Here is a 16,925-nt window from a genome sequence, read left to right as displayed (position 1 = left end):
TTCATGCTGTCTAAGTCATCATGGCCACTCAAAAGTGCGGATTTCACTTGTGTTACAGCGTTCTTGAATGTTTCCTTCACTTAGCCAACCACAAACCCAGAAAGGGAAAACCATGTTTAGAGCAGAGCAAAGGATCCATCCCAAACTCATAAGAGTATGTCAATAAAGGTTAACTTCACCGCACAGTGTCATACTGTGAACTGATCACAGTAACTCAAGATGAAGTACTAAGAGGGATGATAAGGGAAACAGTTGAGATCACTGGCAGAACATGCTACATATGGACTCGGGGCATGGCAAGAAAAGAGGACCACATGCTGTTGCTTCATGCCTGTCACACGTTCCCAGCCACACTGACCCTGTGTACTAGAAGAGACCAACATGGTGTAAAGTCACAACAGGCATAGTGGCAAGACATAGTGATTGACTCAGCTGGGTTTTTCATTGGCTGCACTACATTTCAACAGCAGGGTGGCTAATATGATAGTGATATATAACAGTTTAATAATAGTAAACGAAACTACATTCAGATTAGCAGAGAGTATAATTCAATAAATTGATTAAATTATCACTTATTTTACACAATATTTACTTAAAATTCCATAGTTCACAAAAATTACAAAACAGATTGGGCAATGACACCCACTTTTGTCCTTTGTTTTAATGTATTCAAAACTAAATTCTTCATGTGTTTTTGAGTTGAGGGAAATGCCTGGTAATGTTTAATGTTAAGTTATGGCATTTACATTGTTTCAGTTATGTTGAAATGTTTGTGGTTACCACAGTGCTGAAGAGTAGAACTAATGGTGGGTGGCTGCATGTGTTGTTAGGACTATATTATATGTAGCTTCACCCAATGAGCAATAGCTGTGCTAATGTTAGTGCAGTAACAAATAACTACCTACTTGCACTGTGTTGGCTGCAGAAAGTCTTTTAGATGAACGAAATAAATGTAATAAAATTAAAGTCAAACACTAACATGTCTTTTCCATTTACTCAAAACCAAAGACGTAAATATATATGAGTCTACTTAATATAATTGAGGTGAAATAACTAAAAAAACATTGGCTGAGGTCAAATAAAATGTTTTGGACTCACTTTATATATTAGGTGGCTTTAACTACTACGTACTAACATTTAAATTAATAATTTGATACAATGCACTTATTGTGTACATGCATGTTTTTACAATGTACTTACATTTTAAAAATTACCTGCATGTAATTACATCTGTAATTGATTTCTGTAGTTACATTTATAATTACACTGTTGATACTACCCTTACACTTAACCCTACCCTTAAACTTACCCATAACACCACACCTGTCCCTAATATTACCCGTATCCCACCTCAATATCAGCAAAAGTGTTTTGCAATACAATATGAACACAATAACATTGTACTTTTTGATGCAAGTACATAGTAGTTAAGACCACATAATATAAAGTGGGACCAATGTTTTAAATTATTATAAAATTATTTATTATAATTATAATTTTGTGTAACCACTTGCCCTAAAAAATTTGTAAAATCAAACAGCCATTTTTTTTCTTTGTAAAGAAACTTTTTAATTAAATCTTTGTCGTATGCTACCTATAGAATGGTTTGTGAAGGCTGAATAAACAGTAATGTGACATGTTGATGGATACATGTAGATTCTTGGAGCATTAAAGGGGTACTTCAGCGCTGGGAAGATTAATGTTTATTTAAACTGGGTCATTTATGTAGTAGAAATGTGAAATCAATTTTTGAATTTGGTGTCTTCTAGACTGAGAAAAGACAGAACATTTATTTTTGTCTCATGTGGATGAAAGACAACAACTCCCAGAATGCACAGTTGCTTCCCAATGAGGCCACTCCCAAAGCCACGGCCACTGGATATCACTTGCCCACCATGCCCCACCGTTGTTTTGATTTTCATAGTAATAAAATTATTTCGTTCAGTTAGAGAATAGACACTACAATTAAAAACTGAACGTGTCTTCTCAATAAAGTGTGAGTGTGCCGAACGAATGTCACGACACAAACGCAGCAGGAGTCAGATTTCATTCATCACGAGAGCGAAGAGCTGAGCCGACCTGAGGTAAGAGCGGCTGTCATTCACGACGCGTGTCCACTCTGGAACGTTTTCAGATGCCTATGGAAGCTTAACTTTCATAGGAATTTATTGAAAAGTTAAAACACTCACTTTGCTCTGCACTGCTCCGTTATTAATGCCCGATCCGAGCAGCCGTGCCCATTTACATTCTGTGAGTGAGATCCCACCCCTTTGGGCAGGTTGAAAACATGCGGAACAGCTCCTTCTACTGGCTGCAGTCAATAGCCTCTGGCCAAAAAATCCTCCGATGACGCAAAATGACGATATTTGCGACATCGGAGGATTTTTTCCAGAAATAAAATGCATAATTCTATAGTCTCAGGGGGACATGAGGGGGGAAAGTACAATAATTCAATTAAACTACCGGGTTTCTACTGATACAAAGCTTAAATTCTAAATCGCTGAAGTAACCCTTTAAATTACTTGGTTGAGATGTTCTATACATTATTTGAGGATTCTACTGAATGTTAGTCCAAACCCGTCCATCATCTTGACTGAAAAGGTCGCTGGCTAAGAGTTCAATCTGAGGTACCAGGAGAGACAGGTGCCAATGGCAGTAGTTTGTCCCTCCTGAAGGCTCAGAGTGCTTTGGCCTGAGGCTCCACTACCCACAATGCCTCAGGAGAGAATGTAACACAGTAGCAACCAGTTAGGATGAAGTAAATCATTGCTGACATGATGTACATCCAAACATCTGATTGCTATTTGATGGAAAAAGAGACACAATCTGCTTGCGAAAATTGAACAATTTCATGCTTTGTCAGTTTTGGGATGAACACATTAAATATGGTAGAAAGTGACGGTAATGCTGGGAAATCCAGTAGGGCTGGATTGGATATGAACTCACAGATTATAAAAATGCAGATTAAACAACCCGGCCATATTTAAACCACTCAATTCAAACAGTAGTCAGTTCGGATCAGTGCATGCCTGAATACACTAACCCTAACAGCGCTCAAGACAACAGTCGCTGGCTCAGGACCCGTTAACATGTCAAAATACAGAGGTGTGTATAAAATAAACACAATAGTTTGTGATGGAGCTCCCCTTCTGAACCACCCTTACATAATTTCAGAAACAAAACGGCCCATCATGTGCAACGTGCAGAAAAAAAAGTAAAAACATGCATCAATATAAATCTTTTTTAATGTTTAAAATTTGAATCCAGAGACTGCTAGGCATAATCCTTCAGACAACTGCACTATGTCAGTCCCGGTGTTCACAAAATACTGAGTTTTAATTAAAAAAAAACAGCCCTGACAGTACTGTACTTACATTCCTCACGGTTTCATTTAAAACTGCTGGCCTTAAGCAGTATGAATGAATGCGGTCTCTTTTTTTTAATACTCTTTTGAAGAGGAGGATCACAGTCATATCTAACATTTAAGAGTAAACCCTAAGAAAGAGCTTATTCAACATCATTAACCTTTCACAAAAGCACCTTAATTAGCACTTTCTACTTTTTATCTTTTCAAAAGAAGCACACTCTTTACTTCAATAGCTGAAACACATGACAATATTATAGAAGACAATCAGCAGTCCTCTCATTTCCACTCTGTTTGGCCCCACATATGGCACAATGTTGAGATTGAGAAACATCTCCAATCTAACAGAAACAGACACAGGGCTTATATGAATAAACCTATTGAAGCTACATGATTTTGTAGGTTCAGTAGCACTGCAGAAAACCGTTTCATGCATATTTCCATTAAAGCAGACAATGATATCACAGTCCAATTATGAGAGCTCCGAGCAGCCTGATGAAAGTGCTTGTTAAACGGTGTCCCAGCGCATCATATCAGGGACCTTTCCATTAATCAGACGGCAGTGTTGTGCTGGAATTGAACCATATTTATGGCTGTGAAAGGTCATGGGTCCGCATGGATGGGTAGTTTCATTAATTTGCTCAGATTCACTGTTCTATCACAGGCAGTGCAGGGAGAGTGCTCTGGCTGTGGGTTTAACCTCTATTAAATTTGGCACTGAGATGTGTTTTAACATGAATCTGCATGTAAAGTGGGGTCACATGGCACAGGGATATCAAGAACTTTGAAAGAGGTCAGCAATCACTTGAGGCCATATCAGGCAGCGTCTTAAGTCGATACGGATCAGTGCAGGAGGCCGCACACAGTGGAAATGTCAATGGCTCACATATGGCCTCACATAGACAGTAAAGACGGCCTAATGCCCCGGGGCCAGTGTGAGAGAGTTTTTGGCTAGTTAATGGAATTCCTACATTTGTTGATAATGCGTTTATTTATGCCTTATTGTTTTGGAAATGGAATTACTGAATTGGTGCTTTCAAGACTGTCACTTGAATGTCAAGTCATTTTTCAATAATCAATAAAACCTCATCTAGATAACATTATCATGGTGACAAATCAGCAAACTTTGCCATAACACTGTAAAATCAAGTCAAAGAAAAGCAAATATTTTAGTACAGATGTACAAGATCGATGAAATGTAAGATTTTCAGGGGAATCGCAGCCTAACTGGCCCAAAACTTGGTGCAAACCTTATTGTTGAGCTCTGAAATAGAGCAGACGGTACCATCATTTTGCATGTTTCTTTGTTGCTCTCATGTATAAAAAACAAAGCAGTCCTGTCCACTGAGAGGCACCACATACATTTACAGCAAGATACATGTTATAGCAAATCTCTTTGGTTCCCAGGTTTAAATTCAGCCTGTGTTAGGGCTGGGCCAATAAACAACATCATATCGAATCGATAACGATGATAAACTCTGGACATTTTTACTCGATATGGATTAAACACCCAATCACACAGCAATAAAAGCGACAACAGCCAGTCAGTGTGCAGCTTTTAACTTGCACGTCAAAGTAGATGCTCTACTGGCAAAGAAAACTCGACACGAGAAGGAAAAAATTGATGAAGCGGCGACGAACCTTAAATCAACCTTATATCCATATCCGGATAAATATGACCATTTATCCGCTCGGGTCAAAGTCCAAACGCCAGCACAGTGCGAGCTCACTAGAGCAGATCCGTTTACTCTGATCGGTCTCGTAACAATTTTTACAGGTGTCCATGTTTTTGTTAATGAACATAAATTTACATCTGCATCCTCCTAACTCAAGCTACCGTCAACTCACTGTCAAATGTGCATTTCTAAGAGACAAAACATGTAATATTATTAACATTGCAGCTTGCATTGCAAACTGTGCTGCAGATATATGCCAAAGTCAGGCAACACAAACCGGTTTCATGACTAGAAACAATATCACCCGTTAGCAAATGCAGAAACTAAGACAAATTTTTTTCTATTAAGATATTTATTTTCTTAAGGAAAAATTACGGAATTCAAAATTAGGAAGTGTTTGTCATGTTCTGACAATAAAGAGTAGTTTAAAACCTTAAAAAAGTAACAGTCTGGTTTCTACAACTTTCACTTAGGAGCAAAAATCTGCCTTTAAATTTGAAAGAAATAAATATTTGACTTTTATCGAAATAATTATCGATATAGACTGATATGAATTTTTTTTTATCAAGATAATTTTTTGCCCATATCGCCTAGGCCTAGCCTGTGTCATATCTTGTCCCTCTCCAACCACCATGTCTCTTTCTAATGCCCTATAAAAACCCTCCATCAAAACAAGGTTGTAAAAAAATAATGCATGGCACAGGATAGGAGTGGGCAATCTGATGATTTTGTAGCGTGTCGTAGTGATTGTAACTTTATTTTTCCTCTGTATGTAAATATATCCATGCAGCTTTCAGTTGGCAGGACTGTTTGGCGTTATATGTTAGAACAATAAAGAAACATGGGTGAATGAAAGAGCATATAGAGCAGGATGTGGTTGACATTAAAAAGAGTTATTAAAAGTGCAATAAGTGCCTTGTTTTTGTTTGCTCTGAATTAAACATTGTCGACCCTCACTTCATATTGGCTCAAAAAAGCATGTCCACAAGCTAGGTTTTTTTTTGGCTGCTATTAAATTGAGACCATTTGAGCTGTGACAGAGGCTCATCTCCATTTACAGCTCCACAGAAGTTTCTTACAGGCATTGTGAGAAGTGTAATGTATGCAGTCTGCACTAACACGTCTTTGTCAAGGCGTCCTCTGCAGATGAATGACACCTATCTGCCCTGCTACCTAATTATTCACAATTAATCAGCTAAGAATCGTGCCTGTCACCACACAACCCCCTCCCTCATTCTCCCTCACTCTTCTTAACGCCCACACTGCCAGCCTGCCATACTCCGGGCATGACATTGCCATGGTATCAAGAAGAGCGTTTAACGCCCACCTATTTGTGCAAGGGTGACTGCACCAGCCGGACACTGTAGATGTGACTATGTGAATAAATAGATAGATAAAACTACATTCCATTCCAAATACATTTAAATGCTACTAATTAATGCTGCATTCCATAAAAATCAGAACTTGGAATTCTGCCACTTCCCAATTGAAAATGACCACTGTACAGAGCACTAGAACACCCAACTCTAAGGGCCCTTTCACACCTACCTTGTTTGGTACGAATTTTCGGACTTTTCAGTTTGGTCCGAATCAAAATTACAGGTGTGAAACCTCCCCCGTACCACGGTCCGGACCAAACAGACGAAATTTGATCCGACAAAAAGAGGTCTCGGTCCGGATCAAACTGAACAAAGGTTCGGTTAGTTTCTAGTGTGAAAGCATTTTCTGTATGTTTCGGACTTTCAGACAGGAAAGTTGCAGGAAGTTCCTGTTCATGTTTAAATATTTTAATGTTATTTTAAAATTTCATCTCGGCTACGTTGATTATGAAAAGTGAAAAGATGCGCAATATGTCAGAAGACAGAAGGTCAGAAATTATTTTGAACAAAATTTTGTATGATTTTGCTTAGAAGCCTTTTTTAATGTGAATTTCGTTTTGTATAAATTATATCTTAATTTTAATCAACGTTTAATCAGATAATTGCCTGGATTTAATAAATAAGAAGCAAATAGTCTATAGCAGACAATAATCGCTGGAGCGATCACATGCTTTGCACATGAAGCTGGAGCACGTCTCAAATAAACCCAAACTCAGCAGGCTACTTGTCTCACAAACATGAGAAATATGTGTATATATAGCTTGAAATGTTCACTTTTAAACGTAACGAAAAGAAAATATTCAAGCAATGCGCAATGTTCAATAGCATAGTTCAATAGTGGCAACGATATGCGTCCGTTCATTCATTCTTTTCAAAGACGCTGACGTCAGACGCACGTCCGTTTACAAACCAATCAAATGTCCAGATGCAGCCCACATAGATAAATGACGACAGGAGTGTGTCATGTAAAGTTCTTTAGTGCGCTCGCATAATTGCAATGTGAAACCAAACCAAAACTAACCGAATATCAAAACATGAACTTCGGTTCGGACCTTGGTGCGGACTTTCAGGTGTGAAAATGCCCTAAGACTGAGAAAAACTGACTTTTTTTCAATTTCCAAAATGGCAACGACAAAAGAAATGGTCCATATGGTATTGTCTGGCTGAGGTCAGAGAATTTCATGCCTGAAATGCTACTTGAATGAAGTTGGGAGCAGGATATTTAAACATGACTATTGCTACCTTCAACCTTTTCTTGAAAGTGGCATAATAAACTTCCTATGAAACACAAAGCGGTCTTCCTCAAGTTGGCGCACAAGAGCTTGGAAAACGAAAGCATTCATTATGCACATGCATAGAAATCTCAGGACCAGGGTTTGTAACACATTTTTTGGTTTTCTACTATAAGGTACCCAAAATACAACTTGTAACTTATTTAATAATATACACTATATTGCATATGGACACCCCTACAAATAATTGAATTCAGGTATTCCAATCACTTCCATGGCCACAGGTGTATAAAATCAAGCATCTAGGCATGCAGACTGATTCTACAAACATTTGTGAAAGAATGGGTCGCTCTCAGGAGCTGAATTCAAGCATGGTACCTTGGTACCGGACCGTCCATTCGTGAAATTTCCACACTACTAAATATTCCACAGTCAACTGTTAATGGTATTATAACAAGGTGGAAGCAATTGGGAACAACAGCAACTCAGCCACAAAGTGGTAGGCCACGTAAAATCACAGAGTATCAGTATAAGCTGTAGCGCACAGTGCGTAGAACTCGCCAACTTTCTGCAGAGTCAATAGCTACAGGCCTTCAAACTTCATGTAGCCTTCAGATTGGCTCAAGAACAGTGTGTAGAGAGCTTCCTGGAATGGGTTTCTATGGCCGAGCAGCTGCATCCAAGCCTTACATCACCAAGTGCAATGCAAAGCGTTGGATGCAGTGGTGTAAAGCACTCCGCCACTGGACTCTAGAGCAGTGGAGACGTGTTCTCTGGAGTGACAAATCACACTTCTCTGTCTGGCAATCCGATGGACGAGTCTGGGTTTGGCGGTTGCCAGGAGAACGGTACTTGCCTGACTGCATTGTGCCAAGTGTTAAGTTTGGTGGAGGGGGGATTATGGGGTAGGGTTGTTTTTCAGGGGTTGGGCTTGGCCCAATGTGGCCCAAATCCGATTTTTTGCAATTTGACTCAGATCTGTTTTTGTCATAACAGTGAACGGCACAAACCAATGAAATCTGAACTTTTCAATTCCGATTTGGGCCACTTCCATATGTGGTCCTAAATCTGACAGACAGACTGTCAGATGTTTTGCAATGTGACCTCAGTCTGAACAGTCATATCGGAATGCAACTTCTACTTCACTCTAGAGCAACATTAGTCACAATTCTGCGCTCATGGGAGTCACTCCAAAGATTTTACATACCCAAAGTTATCAAGACAGTTGCTAAAGGTAGTCGGTGGAAGAACAGTGATGTTTCAGAACTTAGAAGTATTACAGCTCTATATACAAGCAAAACATGAGGGCTCATCATAAATGTTTAAAAACTCTGCTCTATTTTTTCGGATCCTGCTCTTTGCATTTTATTTTGCCTGTGCACACATTTGCTGGCTTCCGTGGCAGATCACACTATACATAAACTGAAGCTGCAGCTCTTGTGGGGTGTTCCCGCTCTGCAGTGGTCAGTATCTATCAAAAGTGGTCCAAGGAAGGAACAGGGTAATGGCCGGCCAAGGCTCATCGATATACATGGGGAGCGAAGGCTGGCCTGTGTGGTCCGATCAAACAGACGAGCTACTGTAGCTTAAATTACTCAAGAAGTTAATGATGGTTCTGATAGAAAGGTGTCAGAATACACGGTGCATCGCAATTTGTTGAGTATGGGGCAGCCGCAGACCAGTCAGGGTGCCCATGCTGACCCCTGTCCACCACCGAAAGCATCAACAGTGGCACGTGAGCATCAGAACTGGACCACGGAGCAATGGAAGGTGGCCTGGTCTGATGAATCACATTTTCTTTTACATCACATGGATGGCCGGGTGCATGTGCGTCGCTTACCTGGGGAACACATGGCACCAGGATGCACTATGGGAAGAAAGCAAGCCGGCGGAGGCAGTGTGATGCTTTGGGCAATGTTTTGCTGGAAATCTTGGGTCCTGCCATCAACGTGGATTTTACTTTGACACTTACCACCTACCTAAGCATTGTTGCAGACCATGTCCTTTCATGGAAACGGTAATCCATGGTGGCTGTGGCCTCTTTTAGCAGGATAATGCGCCCTGCCACCAAAAAATGGTTCAGGAATGGTTTGAGGAGCACAACAACAAGTTTGAGGTGTTGGCTTCGCCTCCAAATTCCCCAGATCTCAATCCAATCGAGCATCCGTGGGATGTGCTGAACAAACAAGTCCGATCCATGGAGGCCCCACCTCGCAACTTACAGGGCTTAAAGGATCTACTGCTAACTTCTTGGTGTCAGATACCACAGCACACCTTCAGGGGTCTAGTGGAGCCCATGCCTCGACGTGTCAGGGCTGTTTTGGCAGAAAAAGGGCGACCAACACATTATTAGGAAGGTGGTCACAATGTTATGCCTGATCGGTGTATATCAGATGGCTTGCAGAGTTAATTTGCATGAAAATATTGTATTTGTGATTTTTGAAAAAATGAAACAAATTTCATATAATTTTTTATCAAATTAATTTCAAGGATTAGTACACGTACAATACAACATGACATATAAATGAAAATACAGAAATCACTAAAAATTATCATAATCCTTATCTAGAATTCACAAATAACTGCAATTGGTTGAACACTACTGAGAACAATATCAAGTACAATTGTACTACAATTGTTCAAAGTACAAATACAATTCCTTATGTAATGCATGTTTGAATAAATCCGTCAAGCTGTCAGCCACCATTTATATTTCAAAAAAACGAATTGGAGTAGAAATATAATTATGTAATTGTAAAGTAAGTATTATAACTTCTTTATTATTATAAAATAACAACTTCCTTGAGTGTAATTTATGTTTTTGTATACAAATCAGTTAATTTTAACCTTCAATATTATAGTAATGTATTACCAACTGACTCCTATGAATAGTTTATAGCATTAGTTGAGAGATTTTATTTTTCCTCAAGAAAATTTGCCATGTACTGTACCTGATATATATCCAAAATAATCGAATTATATCAAAATAGAATCAAATCACAAGCTTGTGAATCAAAATTTAATCAAATCGTGAAATTTATGTGAATACCCAGCCCTACTGAAAATAAACCATGAACCGTAAAAATGTCAGAAATATTATGTAGACAATTAACTTTTTACAGACAACATTTGGGTTAAAGCCCACCTTGTTTAATGATAAGTACCAAATATTATTTTTCTATGATTTAAAACACTTACTCTGCCAACTCCTCCAAGCTCCGGTACACATCATCTTCATTCAGTGCAGTGTCCTCTGATGGAAAGGGCCTGGGAGAGCGAGAGAGAGAAGAGAGCATTAACCAACGCACACACAGAGCAGGACATAGCATGATTCACTCCTCAACATCCATAATTCAACAGGTGGGTTTATTCATGAACACCTACTCCATGATTGACATTTGCAACAGTATGACAGATGTTTCAAAGGCACTTATCTGATTTCTGACAGAATACGGTTGGAACAGTGAAAAGGCCATGGCAGGACTGGATGACAAAGACTGCACTTGCAGTTTGAAAGGAACACCTAAACGCAAACACCTCAGCCCCTTTCTCAATAACTGCGTGTAAGATTCCTCAGAGAGCTGACCTGCTGGGGTTTTAAATCCAGGGCTCATGAACATTCACCAGCCAATTAGAAAGCTGCAAATGGAGTACCGATCAATTATTCGATTAATGACATGGCTCTTCCTCTAGAGATCTCATCAAATCACTTAATCTCGCACATTATGTGGAGCAAAAGGTGCTATGCGGCATGCAAAAAACATGAGGCATGAAAAATAAAGTGATTTTTGAAGCCGTGTCACTTTCGTTTTAGCGTGTATAGGGTACGCCTCAAAGTCACAACATTTAATAGAGCTGATTCACACATTTGAATTATGCATTCTTTCCATACAATACAAAACATCATGGCTTTACGGAGCTCTTCACATCATCTTTGGAAAGAGCCATATATTATATACAATTACATAAAATATCACACGAGCAACAGTGTGTTATGGCTAGCCTGGATGCCAGCCGAACGTAGCCCCGCCCACAACAATTGAGCTCGGGCAGTTCGGTCTGGACTTGATCCGTAGAGGAGTAATTTAGCCCAAACAGAAACTGTTCGGAACAATGAAATTGTCAGGGCGAGCTTTAGACAATGATGGACCGATGATAAACAGTAACGTAATCATCTACGTCATCAAAGGCGCTTGGGTTGAACTTGTTCGTATATGCATTCACCTACTATTTCTCTCAGAAACGATGATCATGTTGGTAAGTACTCTGTGTATCCTTAAATTCTTTTTTTACAACACCGGTAAAGATCGTTTACACTCATCATCTTCTTCTAACGTTACTTATTCCAGCGTGCGTGCAGACAGGGTTGCCAAGTTTTTACAACAAAACCCGCCCAATTGCTACTCAAAACTATCTAAAGCTTTCCTGGGGGGTTCTCCGGAAAAAAAATGGCATTTGGGGGGTAAAATATGTGTTATTTTGGCAGGGCTGCCTGCCAAAATTCGCATTCCTGGGTCTGTATATCACATAATTGCGGTCGCTTCAACCTGCGGACATGGAAAACAACCCGCGGACTTGGCAACACAGTGCAGTTGAGTTCTGTTGACATTTGACAACTAACGTTATGCGCCGCTCCGTTGCTCTGATTGGTTGTAGGTCTATCCAATTGAGGTCTTTCCTGGTTCGGTTGAAACACGCCCCATAATCACAGCCCAACGGAGCAGTATCAGACTCATATTCTGACTAGAATTGAATATGACGACGTCAGGCTATGTGAGCCTGATAAGCAGGCAAGGACGCAACCTATAAAGCAACTTACATTTTAGACAGAAATAGGGTTGGATATCGTTTGGGTTTCTACGATACCAGTGCCAAAAAGATACTTTTAAAACGGTAACGGTTGACTCACTCATAAGGATGGTCAGTTGTTTTGTTCATGAAAGAACCAGCGTTTTTGACCAAATCGTTTAAATCAATGATTTAATGACTAGCTGATAAAGTTCTATACTTCCATTCACTAAGGTCTTCTTGTTGACTGTTCCAAGTTGGCGGTGCTGTTCAAATATCTAGAGCATCCGAAAACACTATCTATGTATTAATCTGTCTATGCTAAAAACACTTCAGCAACCAATACCCTAAAAATTACCCACAACACCCTTGCATCATGACAATTATGTTGGTAACACTTTACAATAAGGTCTCATTTGTTAACATTAGTTGACGTATCAACTAACATAAGCAATACATTTGTTACAGTATTTATTCATCTTTGTTGATGTTCATGAAAATCCAGTTGTTCATTGTTTGTTCATGTTAGGTCACAGTGCATTAACTAATGTTAACAAATACAACCTTTTATTTTAATAATGTTGAAATTAACATGAACTAAGATATAAGATATAAGAATAAATGCTGTATAAGTGCAGTTCATTATTAGTTCATATTAACTAAAGTAGTTAGCTAATGAAACCTTATTGTAAAGTGTTACCATTATGTTATAGTTATTGTTATAGTTATGCACAGGCATAGAGCATTGACATTTTCTTCAGAAAATGTAAGAATAAAGTTCAACCTCATGTTGACAGAGGGCCATCTCTTCAATCATAACTACGCTGTATTACTGTCTCTACGGAGCTGTCAAACAGCAGTGATGGAGAGAGAGCGGGAGAGAAATATAGAGTTATAGGAAAGACTCTGACCTTGAGTCATATTACTAGAGGGCTTTAACGCATTATCTAAGCAAACTGTCACTTGTTTTTTTATTTTGAGGTCAGATGCAAAAACAGCCCCCCTTCTTAACCAATACTGACATCGGACATCCTCACCCACACAATAACAGGCTAACAAACACACATACGCTCTGACAATGTGACCAATTCCTCACCTCGCACCTCCCAACACTCGAGGATGCTATCCTTTCTGATGGACAGAGAGAGAGAGAGAGAGAGAGAGAGAGAGAGAGAGAGAGAGAGAGAGAGAGAGAGAGAGAGAGAGAGAGAGAGAGAGAGAGAGAGAGAGAGAGAGAGAGAGAGAGAGAGAGAGAGAGATGCTCTCTGACAGCTAACAGAACACAGCACCATTAGCTTTAACATTAAAGCTGCTGCCAGTCAGCCCAATAGACGGATATAGACCATATGGCTGTGTATACATCAAATCAACGCACATACAATTCGTAAATGTCTAAAAATAGACATGAAACTGTGGGGGTTGTGACCACCTAAGGACTCACTTGCAATCAAAGGTAAAAAAGACTTTTAAAATGTCACCATGACAAGCTCAATTGTAGATGGCATCCACAACATTCATTTTCTCGTCATTATGATGCATCACAGTCATTGTCATGAGGAAAACAACCTCCAAATGGATGCATTACGTCTTTGAGGTGAAAGTATAAATGTTTCGCTAAGAAGTATTTTATTAAAACAAGGCTTTGTGATGAGAGACTACAACCATTCTGAACTCACAACACAAAGATGCTGTATCGCATGATGGCATAATTGCTGATAGCAAAATAATTAGCCTGCTTACAAGGCTTCATCAAATGAATCGCTAATTAAACATCTTGGTTCAAAAGGACTTCCTCCTCATCTGCTTCAGATGCGTTTATAATAAAAGAAGGTTAAACCTGCTCACAAATGTCATGCTAATTAATTACGTGAATTAAACGCTGCTTCCTGCATCTCCTGTCAAAGCAAATGTAAACCAGGTTCTCTAGTTATTGTTTCTGTGTTTTTTCCAGCGTGTATGAGTGTTTTGAGATGTAATAAATTACAGTTAAATAAAACCCATTGTTTGCTCATCTGAACTGTCTGCAAATGACATTTAAACTCAAATAACATTCTGCATGGATCTGACTGGAATTTTTTTTAAATTACGGACCTGTGTACACCTTTGTAGTTCTGCTATAACTGTTAAATGCTCGCTCGCTCTCCAGAAGGGAGCAGAATCTCATTGAGCCCCATGTTAAAATGCCCAACTTTACAGCAGAAAAAAAAACATGTTTACAGCCTGCTACAAATTGTGGTTTTGGTCTATACGGCAAATTTTGCCCTTCATGACAACTGTGAGGGGGGTGAATTTTTTTATAACTCATTCATTTACATTATATAAAGCCTTAAAGTTCTGCATAATTAAGGGCGTGGCCACTTTGAGTGACAGGTGGATAGCCATTTATCTGCTGTCTGTTAGTCATCACATCACCTCAGCTCCACCCACGTCCCGCCTCTTTGCCCATTTTCTGTTATCCGGGAGTGGCGCGCTGCCAAGATAGCAACGGCCAGCTCGACCCTACTTTACGCTTCAAAATTGCTCTTCAGAATCCTATGGGTGACGTCACGGACACTATGTCCATATTTTTTTACAGTCTGGTTCAGGCGCATTGTTGGCGCGTTGCTTTTTTGAGGCAACTGAAAACGATTTTTTTGTGTTATTTAAAGAGCATGATAGTAATATGCGCCGATAGGTGAGTGCACAATGTGCATACACTCTGCTTATTACACACACAGGGATGCATATCTGTCCGCTCACAAATTCTGCCATGTAAATAGTGCAATGCAAATGTTTCAAATAATGTGTTTTAGCTTAATAAGAAAATATAAGGAGACATTATAAGGAGAATACAAAAAGTTTAAAAACTATTTTTTTTTTTATATTTCTGCTACAATCTTTTTAATAATAATGTCATTATTTATAGTCCTTCTTTAAACGTTTTTATATATTAGTGACATATAAAATGTTCATATCACGATGATAGCTGAAGCTTTTATCATGGTGGTATTATCACGTATTGAATTAGGTTAGAATAAAAGTGTTGTCCTCCTAACAGGCTTAATAACTTTTTTTCTTACAATAAAAATAACTCAACAATGACAACACACAAAAACGTATATATAGCAATATTTCAAACAGATTAAAGTGCAAAAGAACTATAAAAGAACAATACACTTTACAATAAGGTCAAATTAGTAAATGTTATTAATTAGCAACAGCTACATTTATTACAGTAGTTATTATTCTTTGTTAATGTTTATTAATACAAATACAACTGTTCATTGTAAGTTCATGTCAGCTCAAGTCCATTGATATTTTACAACTTTTGATTTTAATGTATTAGTAAATGTTGAAATTAACATGAACTAAGATTAACGAAATGTATTAGAAGTATTTTTATTGTTACTTAATGTTAACCAATGTTAACTAATAGAGCCTTATTGTAAAGTGTTACCGAACAACAGTACATGTTTTGTGTCAGATTAAAATGTAAAATTGTTTAAATTTGAAAATAAACACCCAAGTGAACTCCACAGCACCGAATACAAAAATCCGAAAGGCTTTATCGCTGTTTTTCCATAACCAAATTGAAAACCTCTTAAAATAAGACATTTTATACTATTTAAGATATTTTATTTGCACACATTTTACAGTTCGTACACATCAAATACGAGTGAAACGCTCTCACTGTCGAGCCCTGCATACATGAACGTCTATACTCACCCACACAAAAATTCAGAAGCTGTGACAAAACTGATCATTTGAAATCAGAATAATATGAAAGCTGCTCCCATCCCTCAGTGATTACAGCCTGAAACACATCAGACCAATACTTGCTTTAATTGATTTTGCAGACGCATCAAACTCTTTTCAATTCCATTTATGTCCAAGAAAACAGTATCCCTGGGTTTTTATCTCACGGAAACAGATATTTGCTCTCTATTCTGAGAGCGACGGCTCAGAAGAGCTCGAAGAATATTGAAACATCTGAAGCGTTCAGTAGTTTGCTCCATGAAGTGAAGGGGAAAAAAGTTAAACTGATTCAATTTCTATTAGGTTACACAAGATTAGAAAACATACCACAGTATGATTACAAAACCAGCTAAAGCTCTTCATTCATGCTGAAAGTGTCTATGCAACTATACATCACATTCACAGAAGCAGCAGCATTACAGCCATTTAGGAAGCTTCTATCTCTACTGTTCATATAATATGACAACATGTTGTTAAGATATTAATTTTGCACTTGCTTTTTGTACTAAATTATACAATAAACAAATATTGTAATAAATTACAATACATTTGTTCTTGTCCTTAAATTCTTAAAAAATATTGCATTATAAACATTTATTTATTTTTGTAGTGTTCATTTTCTTTATTTTGCATAGTTTTTTATGAACCTTTGCTGTAAATGCTTTAGCAATAAAAATGGACAACTTTGCCTCATTCTAATAAAACACACACAAATCAGTGATTCTTTCTGCAGGTGAACATTGCTACTCCA

At 38.4% G+C, this 16,925-nt stretch overlaps 1 protein-coding gene across 1 annotated transcript in view; it reads right to left on the bottom strand.

Annotated features, from left to right (window-relative positions):
- The window catches only part of vav2 (vav 2 guanine nucleotide exchange factor), a 208,909-nt gene that overhangs the window by 42,411 nt on the left and 149,573 nt on the right, over positions 1 to 16,925 (bottom strand). Inside the window, exon 4 of the mRNA XM_079836018.1 lies at positions 10,850 to 10,918. Within this exon, the coding sequence (XP_079692144.1) occupies positions 10,850 to 10,918 (69 nt within the window). The remainder of the gene's footprint in view (positions 1 to 10,849; positions 10,919 to 16,925) is intronic.

This window comes from Gobio gobio, assembly GCF_949357685.1.
Source record: "Gobio gobio genome assembly, chromosome: 14".
In the NCBI taxonomy this organism is placed as follows: Eukaryota; Metazoa; Chordata; class Actinopteri; order Cypriniformes; family Gobionidae; genus Gobio; species Gobio gobio.
The sequence above is the reverse complement of the archived record's forward strand: the minus strand, read 5'-3'. Positions and strand labels throughout refer to the sequence as shown.